This window comes from Acanthochromis polyacanthus, chromosome 7, assembly GCF_021347895.1.
Source record: "Acanthochromis polyacanthus isolate Apoly-LR-REF ecotype Palm Island chromosome 7, KAUST_Apoly_ChrSc, whole genome shotgun sequence".
NCBI classification, from domain to species: Eukaryota; Metazoa; Chordata; class Actinopteri; family Pomacentridae; genus Acanthochromis; species Acanthochromis polyacanthus.
In genome coordinates this window covers 29,644,587-29,662,422 of record NC_067119.1, presented here as the reverse complement: position 1 = coordinate 29,662,422, position 17,836 = coordinate 29,644,587, and the positions used below count along the sequence as shown (strand labels likewise).

The window sequence follows — 17,836 nt, the reverse complement described above, 5'->3', positions numbered from 1 at the left end:
AGCCCTGTCCTACTCAATCTGCTAACTCACATTATATTGCACAATATTCAATGTCTTTTAATATTTTCACACTAAGGATTCATTTCCACCTCTGTAATTTTTACACCTTTTTAAACCTACAGGCCACATTGGACCTTCTGACGGGACCGTTTTGGCCGTATGTCTGACACCCCTGGTCTAAGCTAATACTAAATCAGCTCTATGTGTACCTTCCAAAAACTTGGGTTCTGCTAATTATCGGCCTGGTCGATTATTGGATCTAATTTTTTTTTTTTTAATTTCAGCCCATATTTCAAAAAATATTTCAACCCACTTATTTCAAAAATGTGCTAATTTGACTCTGCTGCACTGTGTCTATCTATAATCAGCACTCTGAGGTCTCGAGCTATGTTCCACTCACAACAATATCTGATGGTTTCACATTGCAAGTTGTAGCAACACTATCAAATGTTGAAAAGTTCTCTTTTAATTAAACATATCTAAAACTTAAATTAAAAAAGGCATTTCAATAATAGTGTTGCATTGACGTTTGTGCCACTTTAAATTTTAGTATTGATGTCAACTCTAAAAAATAAAAGCTGTCTTAAACCCACCAATTTTGGATAACTGTTGCAAGAACTGCACATTTTCCCTTCTGATTTGTAAGTAACAATATGACATGAACTTATGACATCATATGGGTTTATTTCTGAATAATTCAGATATCCATTGCTCGCTGGGGAGGTCAAATGTGTGAGCTAAAGAAGGAAAATTTGATTTTCACTCTTATTTGTCCCTTTTGTTTCTGTCATATAGTTTATTTCCCAAAGCTGTATCAAACTGGCGATGAATAAAGGCACATATCTAAGAATTAAGACATTTAACTGTGCACGAAGTTCCCCTCTACTAGAAAACTTCATTACCCAGAATCCTCAGTTCTAAACAGAAACACCAGCAGCACATGTTTCCATCATGGCGGCCCCCGCTAAAAAGATGGTCGGTGTGTCAGACTCCAGCAGCAGCGACGACGAACAGCTCAGGAGATGTCAGGAGGCAGTTTGGGAGACAAAAACTACCAAGAACAAAGGTGAAGGGTTTTCTGTCATATGTGGAATAAGAGACGAAGTCAGCAGTCCCTAAACAACTTTTTAATTCCTGACGAAATTAACTAAACCCAGAAAAGTACACTGCCAGTATTTGTAGTTCTGCAAGTAGTTCATGTACACATTTCTAAGTAATTACAGAGTTAAATGGCTCAGAAATATGCAGTTATTGGAATTTACTGACTTTAGCTTTAAGCTACAGCATCAGCTGGGGTTGTTAGTGCATTAAACACTGTTTTGATATGAAACGTGTCTGTGTTACTGACTGCTGCTGCGTGTTTTTACCTTTTTAAGATGCAGACAGCAGTGTGAAAGAGTCAAAGCGGTGAGTGTTACCATCAAAGTATGTACTAGTTATACAGCAGACATGGAGAAAAGAAATGAAGGGTTTTCAGTGTGTAGTATAAATCCTGTGCTCCATTAACGAGTCACACTACAGGTGAACAGGAGTTTTGTTTTTTTTTTTTTAAAAGATTCCACCTTAAAACTTTAACAATTACTTACAAGACAGTTGATTTAATTGTTTTAACTTTTTTTCTTCTCTTGAAAGTTTGTTTTTTTCGTTTTTTTGTTTGTTTGTTTGTTTACATCATTTACTAAAATATGCGCTCAGTTGCAATCAGAAACAGAGATCAGCATTGGTTGAAAACCCTTGTTCCATTATGTTGACATATTAAAGTCAAAGTCCAATTTTTCTTTTTTTTTTAATGACATCATAAGTTGGAAAATGCTTTCAACAGCCAAAAAAACATACCCTGAATGATATACACCACCAGTCAAAAGTCTGGACACACCCTATTTTCTACATTGTAGATTAATACTAAAGATGTCAAAACTATCAAAGAATACACATGGAATCATGTAAAACAAAAAAGTGTTAATCTGCAATGTAGAAAATAATCCAAATAGATAAAAAGCATTGATGGAGAAGGTGTGTGCAAACTTTTGACTGGTAATGTATAAATTAACTTCTCTGTACAAACCTTCGATTCATAGATTGAGAACAAAAGTTTTTCTTCTTTGTAAATGCCATAACTTTACCACCTAACTATGTTTGCCCTGGTTTGAAAGAAGACATGCTATGGAAGCAAAATATTTTCATGTAATATGTCAAAATTGGCTGTTGCATGGAAGAAATTATGGTTTTTGGCATAGTGTTACCTTAAAAGATGTGGTCTGTTCATGATTGTCTTTTCAGCCACATTTACCTTAAGAAGGGGAACAGTAATCGTCTAAATGTCGGTTTTATTTGTAACTACTTCGATGCTCAGTATTCTACTCTTGTCCAACAGTGTTGTCGTCGCTGACCATGAGCATGATGGCAATGAGCTCCAGGTCACCAAAGGGTTTCAAACACATGTTGCCAAAAAGTTGGGGCATTTTCTTGACAGGTAGCTTGTTTGATTGCTGACATATATGATTTTATAATAGTAATTATTACTTGAAGAGACTAGACTTCTAATAGTTTTCTTTAACTTTCAGCTGCATTTCAGAGATGAGGCCTGAAGCTTCATCCTGTGTGGAATCATCAACATGTCATGGTGTTGATGATATTGATGAAGGTACAGTTTCTCTTTCTCGCAGTATTTTCTGGTACATTTGCATCATTTTTTAATGTAAAAGTTTTCTTTCTTTTAGGATTTCGTCTGTTTTCAACATCAGTCCCAGGACAGAAAGCTGATGATCCTCCAGCCCCCGTAAGGCGTCGGCCAGTTCCAAGCTCAAGGTTCTTCATCCTTTTCTCTCTCTCTCTCCTTAATACTGGTTAGTTTTTGTACTCCTGCGTTAACATTGCACATTTCTCTTCTCCTTACAGTGACAGCGACAGTGAGATGGAAGCAAGGCTGAAGGAGGCAGCGGTGTCTGTTAAAGATCTCTTACCCTCATCGACACAGCCCTCCTCGACGTCACCTCCATTTACAGAGAATCCCTGCTCGGAAAAAATAAAGAAGAAGAAAAAGAAGACGGTGGCAGAGGAAGAGGAAAGCCACACTGTTAAGAAAAAGAAAAAGAGGAAACAGAGTGAAGAAGAGAGTGAACAGGTGGACTCTAATGCTCAAAGCAATGGTGAGCACGAGAACTCAGAGCAGGAACACACACAAGTCAAAGTAAAAGGGAAAAAGAAAAAGAAACGAGAAGGAAACACAGAGGAAAAAGCTATGAACTGATTTTTTACGACTAACGTTTCACTGTTTTAGGATGTTCCGTTCTGCTGATGTGCGTTTAAATGATGGGATGGTGCCATGTTTTAGGAATTATTTCGCTCATTTCGGTTATTTGTGTCTTTACTTTGTTATGAAAAATCTTCATAGAAGTCTGAAAAAAAAAAAAAGAATTTAAGGCAGTGAACTCAAAAATAGTGCAGTTAACATGCTGTTCAAAAGTTTCAATTCAATTTACATTTTTTTAATACTACAAAACATTTTAATAAAAAAATACATATTGGTGTTGATTTTCAGTTGATTCTCTGCTGCATGAAGAGGGAGTCTGACAGTCTTTGATGCTTCAAAGCTGAGTCGTCCTTTGGGCCTTGATTCCAGGTTGTTTTCAGAAAATTTGCACCAGAGGTAGCTGTCCATCCCAGACACGGCGAGGACATGGACAGGGTACTTTACTGCGCCGTTGACACCATTTGTGTAGGAATGTAGGAGCTGATGTCTGGAGGTGAAGGTGAGAGGAGGTGAGACGGATGACTTTCTGTAGACTGAGAGGCAGGATACAGCTCCAGGCTCTCAGAAGAAGCTGTGGACAAAAAAAAAAGGAAACTAATTTATGTGGACTTACAAAAAGCTTTAGGAAAAAATAATTTCTCTAAGAACAGTTACTCATTTACTGATTGGGCTGCACAGTAGGAGTGTTTGACATGAAACTGCAGACAGCACCTTGTTAGCTTAATTCACTCCAGTTCAAAAAACTATTTATCCCCATGGGGCAATTAAAAAGAGAATACAAGCAGCTTAAAAAGGACAACCAGGCAAGACAAGCAACTGCACACATAAAGACAAACGGCATTAAAAAAGATCATTGTAAATTTAAAGTGCTTTTTTTTTGTTCCTCATGTATGGGACAGTAAAGTGCTCTTAAATGCTATGTTAAAAGAACACGTGTTAAAATAAATAAAGTCTTAGCTTTCCATAAAGACTTGAAATAAGGAACCAGTAAGCCTGACTCTGTCCAAACATAGCAAACTCTACCTACCAGCACCTCTGGGCCTAAATAATTAACACATTTTAGCTACAAGTGAACATTTATGTTTTCACGGACAGTGATGTGGCAGATTATTTCTTGGCTTTTAGCACTGACTTCCTGGATAGTTGTCATCACTATGATGTTGCCGGGCAACAAGCTAAAATAAATTAATCAGCTTTTGGCTCTGGCTTCATATTCAGAAAAACAAATATGAGTGTGGTATCAATCATTCCATCTAAGTCTTGGGATAAAATAACCTAATTAACATATTTACCAAACTATGTGAGCTAATGTGATAAAATGCAATAACTGAAATCCAACAAAACACTATTGCAGAACATTAAAATCCTCAGATTAACCCCAGATAAGTGCGCATACATAGTATCTCCTGGCTCTGCATGGGCCTATGAGGGGCCGTACATGACAGTGAACATAGGTGCACCATAAAGGCACTGAGCCTATTCAACAAAAATCTGTGCATTTTCCAGTTTGTATGCACATTTACTAAACAAAATGTCTGTTAGATTAGTTGAACTTCATTGCTGTCCCAGTGGTGAAAGATATTCTTCTTTTGACATGAAAACACATTCAAAAGCAACTGATAAAAACGGGTATGTGCGGTGTCTGTGATCGTTGAAGATGGTTATTGCTGAAGAGATGAAGGTCTGTAACGTCTCCCTGATGGCGGCAACTGGAAAGACTGACGGAGGGGTGAGAGGGGTCCTCTGTGATCAGAGAGGCTTTCCTGATCACAGATGAGTGGTAGAGCTCAGAGAGGGAGGGAAGTCAGGAATCAGTTATTTTGCTGGTCTGACTGATTATACAGAAAAGTTTTGTTGGGTATGAGGGACTTGTACCAGGATGAAATATTGAAAGTGATTCAATGAGTGAAAGTTAAACCAGGCTTAAAATGTGTTTAGTGATGTGAAAAGTCCTGAGTTTCCTTAGCAGGTGGAAGCGCTGTCGTGCTTTCTTGTATAAAGAGTCAGCATGTTGTGAGAATGAGAGACAAGTTCTGTTCCCAGGTCTGTTCCCAAAAATTCAATCTGCTCTACAATCTGACCTTGGATGCTGAGGAGGTTAAAAAGAGGTGATGATGATCTTCCTCTGCCTCCACAGCCCAACTCCTTTGTGTTTGTAGAACTAAGAGTCTTCAGAGCATCACTGTTACGCTTGAGTAAATTAGACCTCAATCAAAAAAACTAGTTAAAAATATTCTGCTAAATCCTCTTTAGGTGGAAGTCACCAAAAATTCCTCTATGGTGTAAAACAGGAACATTCTTGCTTCTAGATTAAATACGTAATGCTCATAGATGTAGCTTTGAAATGGTTTTGTCGGGGTCAGGTAGATGTTGTGCAGTAAACTTCCAGCTGTGTACCTGGTACAGGTGTGTGCGGCTGCAGGTGGAGAGAATCCTCCTGTAAAGGCGGGTCTGACTGTTCCTCAGGATCTGCTGTCAGAATCTACCCAAAACAAAAATAAGAACAGGCTGTTAATATACGACTATTTGCACCCTAACAGACCAACTAACCAATCAGACCACATACCTGTCTGACAGCAGCCAGGCTGGTCAGAGTGCCGAGGCTGCTGCTGTCGGTGATGACCATGGTCTGAGACAGCAGGCTGGATGAATGGTACTGGGGCGACTCCGACTTGTACACTGTAATGAGGAACACATGAATGAATCTTTACTCAACATAACATGCTGAACCCACTGTGTTGCTTTGGCCTTACTGTGACACGGCAGCTGTGCCATGGTGGCCATGAAGGGACTGGCAGCCATGTGGCTCTGAAGATGCTGTGATATTGGCTGCTGGGGGGAGCCGTGAAGCTGCTGCTGGAATGAGATTGGCTGGAGAGTTGTGAAACCGCCGCCCATGTTGTTTATGACGGGCACCGTCTGCGGCTGTGTGGAGGCTAAACCTGGGAAACAAAGGGTGTCAATATTATTCTCAGAATTTTGGTTTTGATTCCAAGAAAGAAAAGGAAGCAAAGCAGAAAGGCAGTGTTACCAATGAGAAGAGAGGACTCCCCAAGACTCATGACGCCGGGCACCGAGGCCATGATGAGGCTCTGAGAGGAAGCAGAGGAGGCCGACAGACTGTGCAGAGAGGTCAGAGTGCTTACTGGGGGTAGTGGGCCGCCGCTGGACACCTGAAACCAGAGACAATGTGGTCATGAAGGCAGCAGGGCTAGCTGGTAGATTTACAGTACCGAGCAGTAAGGAACCATGATACGTGCTCTCACTGGTTTGAGGTTGTGGCCCTCCAGGAGTGTGTGGCTGGGCTCCAGCTGGACAGGACTGGCCACCAGTCGTCCCACTCTCTCCCCTCCGCTGCCTCTGGCTGAGCTCCCTGTGTCACAGGAGATCTGCTGGCTGTATTTCACACCTGGAAAACAACACAAGTCAGGTCCCAGATCATTGACAAGGTTCATAGTTTACACATAGATCAAGTTTAAAAGTCGGCTCCAAATGGCAGTGTGAAGTAACTGAGAAAGATGAGCATCAGTGTCAGAACCAGTGCAGTCACTAAAATTGTTTTATATCAGTAGATTAAAAAGGAATGAGAGTCTAAAGGTCTTCCACAATCAACTTTGTACAGACAGAGCATCCAGCTCTGATTTCAGTCTTAAATTTCACTGCCGTTCTTGCCTGAACACAGTCAGGGTATTACCGTGCTCAGGACTGGGCGGAAGGGTGGGATTAGAGGAGGAGGCAGGTTGGTTGGTGAAGGGTGTGTCGAGGGCCAGTTTGTGACGGAAGGCCTCCTCTTTACGGCGGTTGGCGAACCAGTTATAAACTCGGACTTCAGTAACCAGGTTGGAGCCCAGACCAGCAAGCTGGGAGGGAGACACGCCCCTCTGGAGACACTCAGCTCTGGAAGACAAGAAGAAGAGCTCAGTGATACATTAATTTACATCGTAACAACTCATTATTATTTGAACACAGATTTTAGACATGTTCTTCACGCCTGACCAATCTCGTCTTTAAAATTTCTTCAAAAAATGCTAAAATGCTGCATGCACAGTAGACCCACCAGACACATAATTAAGTAGAGACTGAACAAAGTTGATGCTACATGGTGACACCTGAACTAAACTTGGCCATTTTTGGGTCGAATAATACACTGAAAAGAAATTGGGGAACCAAAAATGTTTTTTCACAGTAATGTCTGAGAACAAAGAAGCTTTTAGAATTTTGTGTGCCTCAAAAAATGGTTGCTTTAGGAACCATCAATGACAAAAATATGTTCTGTATGTAATCATTTCAAAGACACTTCTTTACAGAATCCCCCCCAAAAATACTGCTCATTATATTACAGGATGCCGTCATGGGATTTGGAAACTGTGATGGCATTTCTCACTTCACTATTTTCTGATGTTTTATAGACCAAAGATTAATTGAGAAAAATGCAGATTAAACAATATTGAAATAATAGTTAGTTGTAGCTCTGATGTTGCGCTATTATCTGCCAAAAAAACCAAATGACTCCAAAAAAGTGAAAAACCTCTAGTTATTTGAAGAACTACATGGATGAAGTACTAAGTGAAGAACCATTCTCTATAAGAGATTCTTCAGTCAGTGACGGCACTTTGAAGAACCAGAAAATAATGTTTTTCTTCTGAGAGTAGTAAAAACCTACTGGAGAGGTGATCACATCCTTGACATAAGTGGTAGCACTAGAAAACTCTCCTTGTGTATTCAAGCTTTGCTTAAGTAAAGTGTTATCAAACAGGATTGTAATTTGAAAACTAACCAGCAACTAAAGCTGTCAAAGAAACATGGTGCAGTAAAAAGTACAATCATTTGTGATGTAATAGAAATAAGAAGTTGCATGAAGTGGGAAGTAAAGTAAAAGTACCACAAATTAGCCTAGAGGCTCTGTGAGACTGGGCTCGGGCAGCTAATTGCTATCATCGGTATGCTAACGGTCTTTGATATCTACCAGGTCCACCTTCTTAGAAAGCAGAGTAACATTTATTCCTCGGCAATAAACTCTAGTACAGCTCAGGTTGATGTGACCGTAGTTGGTTTTACAATCAAATTTAAACACTGAAATTCTGACCTAATGAATGCACTGGATGAAAAGTCAGAAGAGCATCCAGGTTGGGCTGCTGCAGATTACTTACAAATGTTTACATGTTGGGTGTGAACACATGGCTCCTGTACAAAAAAACCCTATATAGCTTTTCAGGCAATCTTTGTGATGTGTTTAATGCACATGTATATTTTGAAAATACAGTTTATTGTTCAGCCCTACCAAATCTAAAGCAGTAAATGTGTTTTTCTCTGCTGCTTTTTAGCTGCTTTTTATTCTAACAGCCATTAGATGATTAAATGGGACTAAACCATACTAGCATAGGCCTGATGGAGCAGATTATACAATTCATGTTGTTGTGTTGTGCTGCTTTTCTGAATTTTAGCTTTTATTATTGCAAATTCTTTCATGAATACTTATTTTATTGACAGTATATATAGGATCAGATACCATTAATTAGAGCAGGGGTGTCAAACATGTGGCCCACAGGCCCAAACCGGCCCACTAAAGGGTCTGATCTGGCCCGCGGGATGACTTTGTAAAGTGCAAAAATTACAGAGAAGGCATTAACTGCAATTTGTAAAGCTATAATTTTGATCTTAAAGTAAAATACTATATTGCTCGTTGTTTTGTCATTTTGTGCCTCATTTTAGTAATATTTTCTCTTGTTGTTTTTTTGTCCTTTTTTGTCTGACTTTTATCCTTTGTGTCATGTTTTTGTTGTTTTGTTTTTTATTTTTGACATTTTGTGTTTCTCTTTTGTCTCGCTTGTGTTTTTTTGCCTCGGTTTTGTCATTGTGTGTTTTGCTTTATTGATTGTTATGTATATCGTTTTTGTCGTTTTGTTTCACAGTTTTGTCCTTTTTTGTCTCGTTTGTTAATTTTTTGGTCGCTACGTAACTTTTTTGTCAATTTTTTTGTCACTTTTTTTATTGTTTCATGTCATTTGTCTCATCTTTTTGTCATTTTGTTTCTCGCTTTTGTTGTTTGTGTGTTGTATTTGGAATATTTTGTCTATTTTTTGTTGTTTTCTGTGTTTTTTAAAGTAAAATACTCTAAACCTTAGTTCCAGACACCTGCGGCTAAATGTTTTGTGCCTTTGTAGACACTCTGTGATCAGAAAATTGTAATGTGTAAATGATAAACCGAGGCATAATGTTATTGAAATTGCACTTATTTTTCTTAAGAAATGTCAGATTGCTCAAAATGTTTTATAAAAAGATAGTTCCTTAAATGTGAACATTTTTAGAATGTACTTTTTAGCACTAAACCAAAGGAAAATTTAGGAGTTGTTGTTATTTATCAGTTATTCTGATTTTAATGGTGCGGCCCACTTGAGATCAAATAGGGTTGAATGTGGCCCCTGAACTAAAATGAGTTTGACACCCCTGAATTAGATTATTCAGTAACAGTAATATGAATGTTACATCACCAAGCATGTGGTTTAAGTCGTCGCTGAGCCAAACTAACAGCAAAAGCTCTGAGAATAAGATATTTATAAAGCCTGTCTCACCTGTTACACTCTTCCACCAGGCCCTCTCTCTCCTCCTTGCTGGGGTTCTTCTGTCGTTCGTAGGCGTGGAAGAGGATCTGCAGGGATGCTGGACCCCACTTGAACCGGTTCCTCCGGCCTTTCTTGGTCTCCTCTCCCTGCTCCTCCACAGTCGCGAGGCCATGTTTGGCGTTGGTAAATTCTGGAAGGAAACGGTAAAATTATTCTCTCTCTCTCTTTACATTTCTCTGTTGAAAACTCCCAGCCTCCTGGAGAACTGATGTCTGAACGGTGTTTGAAAGCAGAAATCGGAGCTCCACGGTACTCACGCTGGCTGATCTCGCACCGCTTCTTGACGTACCAGCTGTACAGAGCAGCTCTCTTCTGGTTCTTCATGGGTGTGCCTTTGTTGAGGTGCTGTGAGAGGTGGGACTGGTTGAGCCCTGTTGACTCCACTACCTCCCTCTGAGGTAGGTTATGCTGCTGCATGTAGCTTTTCACCATTTTTGCAACATGCCAGGGGTCCTCCCTGTCAGACACACACACACCTGAGCTGACAAATACAGACTTTTGTATGGGACTTCATATTTTTTGCATTTTTATTTATTGGGTTGAAATATATCCATACATTCTTGCCTTTCCCCGATATTTCTGCACATTTCTGACAGTTACCAGGATTTAAAGCAGTGCGATGCAGACACAGCTGGTCACAACATTAGACATAGAGTATGTCCTGTCAGAGGGAAGTAGAGAGCGGCTTATTGACAGAGAGCGATAAGAGAAAGCACACAGGGCTAAAGTCCAGCGCTTTCAGATCACCGGAGGGGAAAAACATGTGAAAGGTTTATGAAACCTGATTAGTGCTTTCTAACTGTCAAGAAAAAAGCTGTGAAAAAATGCATCAAATTTCTAAAATCTCTTACTTTAATAGATTCCAGTCTACCCCACAAATATTGTAGCTATGATATTAGATAAATTAGAATAAAAATAATTCACAGTTTGTCAAAAAGTAAGTGTTTTACATTAGATTTGACATATTGATACGAATGCAGTCAGAAATGCACGTATTCCAAATATTAACAGTCAGGTGTTTGAACTGGGTGCAGACGTATCAGTCAAGCGTTGTGCAAACATGGCCTCACCTGAGCAGCCCGACTCTATTAATCTTCACCTATGCATGTAGCTTATTTATTAAGAAAAGCCCAGGGAATAATGATGGGGGTGGGTAATTAGTAACTAGCAAAGGAGGAACCCTCTTTAAATTCGCCTCAGAAGCCAGATTGCAGAGAGACAGACACAGAAGCATGTGAAGGAGGCTGGATTTGGTAAAGAGACGTTAAACCAGGGCAGAAGAAGAGAAAAGGAACAGTCGTAACAACAGGTTAAATGCTTGTTTCAACCCTCGGCCGCTTAGTTTGGATAGAAGAGACGGAAAAGAATGACATGGGAATCAAAAACATTGTCAAGGATCACTTTTCAGACTCTGCCTGATCAGGTCCTGTTGGACAGATAGACTATGAACAGTATTTAGAGACATTAAGATGACTTTTGCTGCTGGAGCTTCCAGAGAAGTGCTTGGATCTACTTACTGCAGCAACTGGTCGACTTCAGCCCTCAGTTTGGACGCTTCTTCTGGAGGAAGCTTATCCAGGTCTCGGAATATAGGCGGTGGGAAGTCCATTTCTCCCTCCTCTGAGCTCTCTCCATCCCCTCTGTCTGCCTTCTCAGCACCGGCACTGGCCCTGTTTCGCTCCAGCTCCCCCATGGCTTGGACCAGGACGTCCCGGGTCAGTCCAGACTCCAGCAGGGCCCAGATCAGCTGCTCCTGGAGGGCAGTCAGACGGCTCGGCCTCCCCTTGGCTGCCCCGGCCCTCTCCTCTCCCTCCATTAGTCTTCTGCTCTTCCTCACCGCTGCCTCACAAACCAACACTGCTCTCATGTGCGTTGCCTCAGTCAAATAGCAGCCACACAGCCGGGCCTCATTCTCATATCTGCAGTCCCTCTTCAGCTCTACAGAAAGTTTCCTTTCATTTTCCTCGTTTGAATTGTCTCCCGTTGTGTCCCGAGCTGCCTGATTTTTAGCTCTCCACCTGCTGTTTTGCTTTCAAAGGTCAATTTTCTTTTTTTTAACCTTCCTCCTCTTCACCCCCTCCTCCTTACATGCGTCCTGTGCACTTTGTCCCCACTCTCAGTCCCCAACACGGACCAAAGTGCAATTTAAGAACAATAAATAAAAGTGAGGGGTTTTTTACATTTGCAGGGACTGCGGCTTAGCACTCAGAAAACAGAGGAAGAAACACGAGCGAGAAGTTGTGAAGTGAGGATTATGTGTGGAGGTATTTCTCATTTCATATTGAAACTAACTGATGGGACACAGAAAGCTTTCATCTGTTTGGATTACAGGTATTCCAGGCGGTTATGTTTAGGCACATAGTTTAAAAAAAAAAGCAACAGTAGGACAGAATTGAACATAAAGCACAGAGCTACAGGAGATCCAGTGATCAGAAGCATGAGTTGATTTGTTGTTTTTCCCAGTAGAGAGCGCTGTTGCCTCAGCTATACTTCAGAGGAAACCAGTTTGAACCAAAAGTTACTGCATGTTCTACTGAGCAGTGTTCTCTATGTGGAGCATTAGTTCCATCACTGAGAATAAGAGGTGATTATGAGGTCTGCACTGTGGAAAGAGGATCCTCCTTTAACAACTACCACAACATCTATTTTTAACAGTGTTTATGTGCTTAATTTTGATAGATAGATAGATAGATAGATAGATAGATAGACAGATAGATAGATAGATAGATAGATAGATAGATAGATAGATACTTTATTAATCCAGAGGGAAATTCAAATATTCAGTAGCTTACATATAACAACAACAAAACAAGCAGCTTAGTAACCAGATTAACATTAACATTAAGGTTAGTATAAACTCAAAAAACTTGCTGTACAATACTATAAACAAAACACTTCTAATTTTAAAATGTATACAGTACTAAATGTGGTAAAAGTTAATATAAAGTATTGCATTTTTGTGTGTAGTTATGTATGCATGTTCTTGGTAACACTGTAAGAATTTAGATATTTTTTTATATTTATAACTGTAATTTTCTGAATACTTTACTTTTCTTTTACATATTCTCCCTGTTTGGTTAAATTACAGGTAATAACGAGTAAAATCACTGAAAAACAAACAAATTTGCTTGATAACAAGGCAAAGCTGTGAATAATGTCATGACTAAGACTGAGAGAAAAAAGCATTATGCAGTACAAATCTGTGTTCATTTTAAGAGCTTTTAATTTTAAAGTTTTTCTGCTTATGGTTTCAAATTGTTGAAGTGGAACCATGACAGGAAGTCTGGAGGAGCTATGGGCATATGAAACAAGACAAAGTGGCTCTAAGTAGGAGATGTTTCTATAAAAAAATGTTGACTGCACTCTTCTAACATTTAGCAGTGCTTTGTGTTTTATAGAACATATATTGTCAATTCATAAAGTGCAGAAAAATGAAAGGACTTCACTATGAAAAGGAAAGATTTACATATGAAGATATCTAAAGAATCTGTGATGTCATAGTTGTTCTGATCGTCCTAGAGAATGTCCAAAAATTCATATAAATGTAGTTGTACATAGAGCACTAATAGATAACAACATATTTTATAGTTTAATAATATTTTATTAATTTTCTGTTCTGCAACATATTGTCATCTGAGTTCTGTGTTTTCAGGAAAAATCTCTAGTTCAAAAAACAAATGCAGTGGAGTGAAAAGTACAGTAATTCCTTTCTAGTGTAGTAGAATAGAAGAAAGTACCTCCAGAGTGTACGTAATTGCAGTGCAGGGCCACATACTTTCACAGTGTTACCATTAACTACTTCTGTGTGTTTTCATCCAAAACTTTTGCAGTTTTGCAGGTTTACTATTTCCACTTTTTTTTTAAAATTAATAAACATTTCTTTCTTTGACTTCCATGACACTGATGAAATAGTGTTAACATAACAGAATGCACAAGTTACTATATTTTTTATGATATTTTTTCTTTTTTAACAGGTATTTATTAGTAACTTTACCAACATTTTTGTTATAGAGGTGCACTACCAGTCAAAAGTTTGGACACACCTTCTCATTCAGTGGTTTTTATTTAATTATTTTCTGCATTGTAGATTAATACTGAAGGCATCAAAACTATAAAAGAACACATATGAAATTATATTGTAAACAAAAAAGTGTTAAGATTCAATTTTATTCTACAATGTAGAAAATAATGCAAATAAATAAAAAGCATTGAATGAGAAGGTGTGTCCAAATGTTTGACTGGTAGTGTGTGTTAATACAAACTTTATTGATGCTATTTTTCTTTTATTCATCAGGTCATAGTCTGTAATCTTACATTATATGCCTATTGTGGGTTTTTTTTTCATTAAATTACAGCAATTACCTGGAAGGAGAAGCTCTGTTTATTAAATAGCAGCTGTATTTGTGGAGATTACAGTAGCTATTCTTTTTAGTTTTTTGTACCATTTGTTGGGAGTTATTTTCTGTCAGCAAGGGTTTTGTTTTGTTTTGTTTTTAGTTGTTATTTTTTCTTGGATTATTTTTTTACAGATTGTTTTTTGTACACTTTAAATACATTTGCTGTTGGATTTTTATGTCACCAAAGACACTCCTTGCTATTTCATGTCAGGATGATTGAACTTTCCTCGGCCCCCTGCAGGTGGTGTTAAACTCCAAAAGTTCTGCGGTTTGTGCTGTTGTTTGTACTGTTTCTACTGTGCCCATAGATTTCTCAATTTCAGTGTATTTTTTTTTTGCCTGTTCCTCTTGTGTTTTGTCAAAGAAAGTAGGCAGGAATGGAAAGTTGGAGGCGAGCTGGAAAGGAAAGAGGGCAAACTGAATGGGAGCAAAGCTTTGGGAGTTAATGTTGTCTTTTATCTTCCCTCCCTCTCTTTTCAGTGTAAAACGCTCACTTTCTCTGCTTGGATCACCTTATACCATTCTCAGGTTCAGCCTATCAGCACCTTTTTGTGTCGGGCTCCTGTTACCCCACCCCACCCTTGGGAAGATGGCATTATACTGTATTTGGAAGGGTAACAGAGCTCCCTCTATCTCCCTGAGACATGCCACTGACCTGTAATTAAGTCCCATTGTACTATTCAGAGGAAACTCCTCACCAAAACGGACAGAGGGTAGTGTGTGTGTATGTGTGTGTGGATTTCCAACAGCTCAGATACCGCTGTGACTAATGCTCCACCACACAAGCTGGGTTTATCAAAAAGGAACACATGCAGCACACATTAGAGCTCACATTTTCCCTCTCCAGAGAACTCAAAGCTATGTTGATTGGTAATGAGATACAATCCACGCTGTCCATCTCTCATTAGTGAGCCATTGCTGGTGCCTGAGCCTGTGTTCTCTCTGCTCGCCCTCTCTCTCTGTCTCACCCCCACCCCGTCCCCGTCCACCATTCAACCCCATTGATCATGCATGCAGAAATTTAACACACCCCTTAATTCCTGTCCAAATAGCCCCTGTCCCACTTCCAGAGCTTCATCTGTTCATCTGTGGAGGATAGAGTGGGCCTGTGTGCAGGCAGGACACTGGCTGCAATGAGGATAAAGTGTGTTGGAGGGGACAATCACAAATCTAAATCTGTGCCTGGACATCCTGTGCTCCACACTGCCGGCCTGTAGAGTTTCTATAACATATGGGTGCTCCGGAGAGACAAAATCAGCACTGTATTCTCACAAATGTCCTACTGCAGGTCAATTTCAGCATACTCTTTAAACTAAAAACTCTCTTCACGTAGGACAGCTTGCGTTTTATACCCACCGTAAATCAAAGCTGTCTCTGTCTTTGTTTGAGTTGCTCGAGCTATTGATTGGCCTTAACATTAGTTACCAGGTCACATGTTGAGTCAGTGTTGAGAAGATTAGCCAGAGCTGGCTTTGCTACTAATTAAATACTTAAACCCCAGCAATGAATGAGCACACAAACCTCCCGTTATACCACACTGAATAAGCCGTGTGCAGTATGGAAGGTGCATTAAGACACATATTTCTGCTGGTGCTGCAATCAGCAGCGCTCACACACAGAAAGTCTCCACGCATACATTAACTTAAAGTGACTTAACCAAGACACCTAATCAGGATTTGAGAAGGGCAGTCAAGTTATAGTTACTAGATGAGGTAACAGCAGTGATAAAATGGGAATGTATCGATGAAATTACATAATTAGAGAAGAGTAATGATGTAATAAACCGTAAGTGATGAATTAAGAACTTCAGATACACTATTAGAGCCTGTTAATGAGTTAAAGGATTAGTTTGATTTTATATATATAAGCAGTGACTTCATGTTCAGTTAAAATCAGCTACATTTAGTTGGAATCAATAACAAATTTACCAACTACTTGTCAAAGAATATTAAATGTAACACTGGAAGGACCACACAGCATTTATAAAGTGACACACGGCATCACCTCTTGAGTGAATGTGTCAGTATCATTTTTAACTGATCAAATTATAATAATTGTCTGACAAAAGCACGTAATTTGCACTGCACAGAAGTTATCCACCTGTAAATTGTGTTTGGTAACACTTTATCTAAAACAGGCTGGAACTGCGTCAAGTTAGTAAAAATTTGCTAGAAGGTGACAGGAAGTTATGAGGTTGTCTCTTCATAATAAAGTCTTAATGTTGGTCACTTCAGTTACATTGATGTAATTTAAAATCTCAGTTATTTTTATGTTCTAACTCAGTTCATTCTTTTTTTAAAAAATACACTATATATGACATAGGAGGATGTTCGGTCAGCGATCTCTTTATTAAGTCGACTTGTGAAATCTAGTGAAATTCATTACAACACTTCTGCCATAAATTTGACATTTTTTAAAGAGCTTTAGCAGTTGTTTATTTATACAGTTTGTTTGTTTTGATTTATTGGGTTTTAATGGATATTATTCTAGGGTGGTAACTTTAGTTCTAAATCAATCAGATTCATCTCCAAATTAATGATATTGTAGGATTTTAGTCTTAACATATTTTTTAGTCAGGTAAAGTTGGATTTTATATAATATTTGTAGGGTTTTTGTTCTTAATATTTAAATTACCCAGGTGATGTCACAAATAACACTGTTGGGTCTTAACCTCAATATTTAAATGACTATTTAGTTTTTTGTTCTTTTATTTCACAGTACTTTGGTTCCACACTTGTTGTTTTAAATGTGGTATACCAAAATGTCCCAAAACTTTGTGCTCTCCAGAAAATCAAAGGTTGAATTTGCAATATATTTAACAATCAGTATTTCCCCCTTTCACTTTGATCACAACTTTTAGTCTTTCAGGCATGAAATGTACGAGGTTCTTGAGTGTGGATGGTCTTCCTCCACTCCTGCACAGCCCAAGAGTTGAGCTGTTTCATGGTGGTCGGCAGTGGACTGGTAAAGATGTGACTGTTCAGGATTCCCCAACAGTTCTCAGTGAGCACAGCTGTGGACACACACACACACACGTACACTGACACATCAAAGGTGCATTCATCTACTGGAATATAAACACAACCAAGTACACATGAAAAAAAACCCATGAAGTAAAAATAAACTCATCACACGCTGTGCAGTACAAACATACATATTGATGGTGTGTGAGTCAAGAATGTAGAGCAGGGACTCACTTACAGTTGATAACCTCAAAGAGTTGGAAGAGTTGATTGAAAGAGAATGAATTAATAAATCCACTGGCCTCTTAAATATACACTACCATCCAAAAATTTGGTGTCATCCAGACAATTTCCTGTTTTCCATGAAAACTCACACTTTTATTCATGTGCTAACATAACTGCACAGGGGTTTTCTAATAATCAGTTAGCCTTTCAACACCGTTAGCTAACACAATGTAGCATTAGAACACAGGAGTGATGGTTGCTGGAAATGTTCCTCTGTACCCCTATGGAGATATTCCATTAAGAAATCTGCCATTCCCAGCTAGAATAATAAATTTACCATATTGACAATGTTTATGCTGTATTTCTGATTAATTT

At 38.9% G+C, this 17,836-nt stretch overlaps 2 protein-coding genes across 2 annotated transcripts; one reads left to right on the top strand and one right to left on the bottom strand.

The window, feature by feature from the left end:
- Nucleotides 1–916: 916 nt before the first annotated feature.
- On the top strand, nucleotides 917–3,534 carry c7h12orf43 (chromosome 7 C12orf43 homolog). Its single transcript, XM_022196894.2, has 6 exons — nucleotides 917–1,066; nucleotides 1,377–1,407; nucleotides 2,375–2,473; nucleotides 2,565–2,644; nucleotides 2,721–2,808; nucleotides 2,899–3,534. Exons 1-6 carry the CDS (start codon nucleotides 952–954, stop codon nucleotides 3,248–3,250), a joined length of 765 nt encoding a protein of 254 aa, XP_022052586.1. The 5' UTR covers nucleotides 917–951; the 3' UTR covers nucleotides 3,251–3,534.
- hnf1a (HNF1 homeobox a) lies at nucleotides 3,467–13,122 on the bottom strand. Its single transcript, XM_022196892.2, has 10 exons — nucleotides 11,394–13,122; nucleotides 10,134–10,333; nucleotides 9,826–10,006; nucleotides 6,948–7,150; nucleotides 6,520–6,662; nucleotides 6,285–6,426; nucleotides 6,007–6,195; nucleotides 5,820–5,932; nucleotides 5,651–5,735; nucleotides 3,467–3,824 (listed from the first exon to the last, which is right to left on the bottom strand). The coding sequence occupies exons 1-10, from the start codon at nucleotides 11,741–11,743 to the stop codon at nucleotides 3,694–3,696; spliced, it is 1,737 nt and encodes a 578-aa protein (XP_022052584.2). The 5' UTR covers nucleotides 11,744–13,122; the 3' UTR covers nucleotides 3,467–3,693.
- Between the last annotated feature and the right edge of the window lie 4,714 nt (nucleotides 13,123–17,836).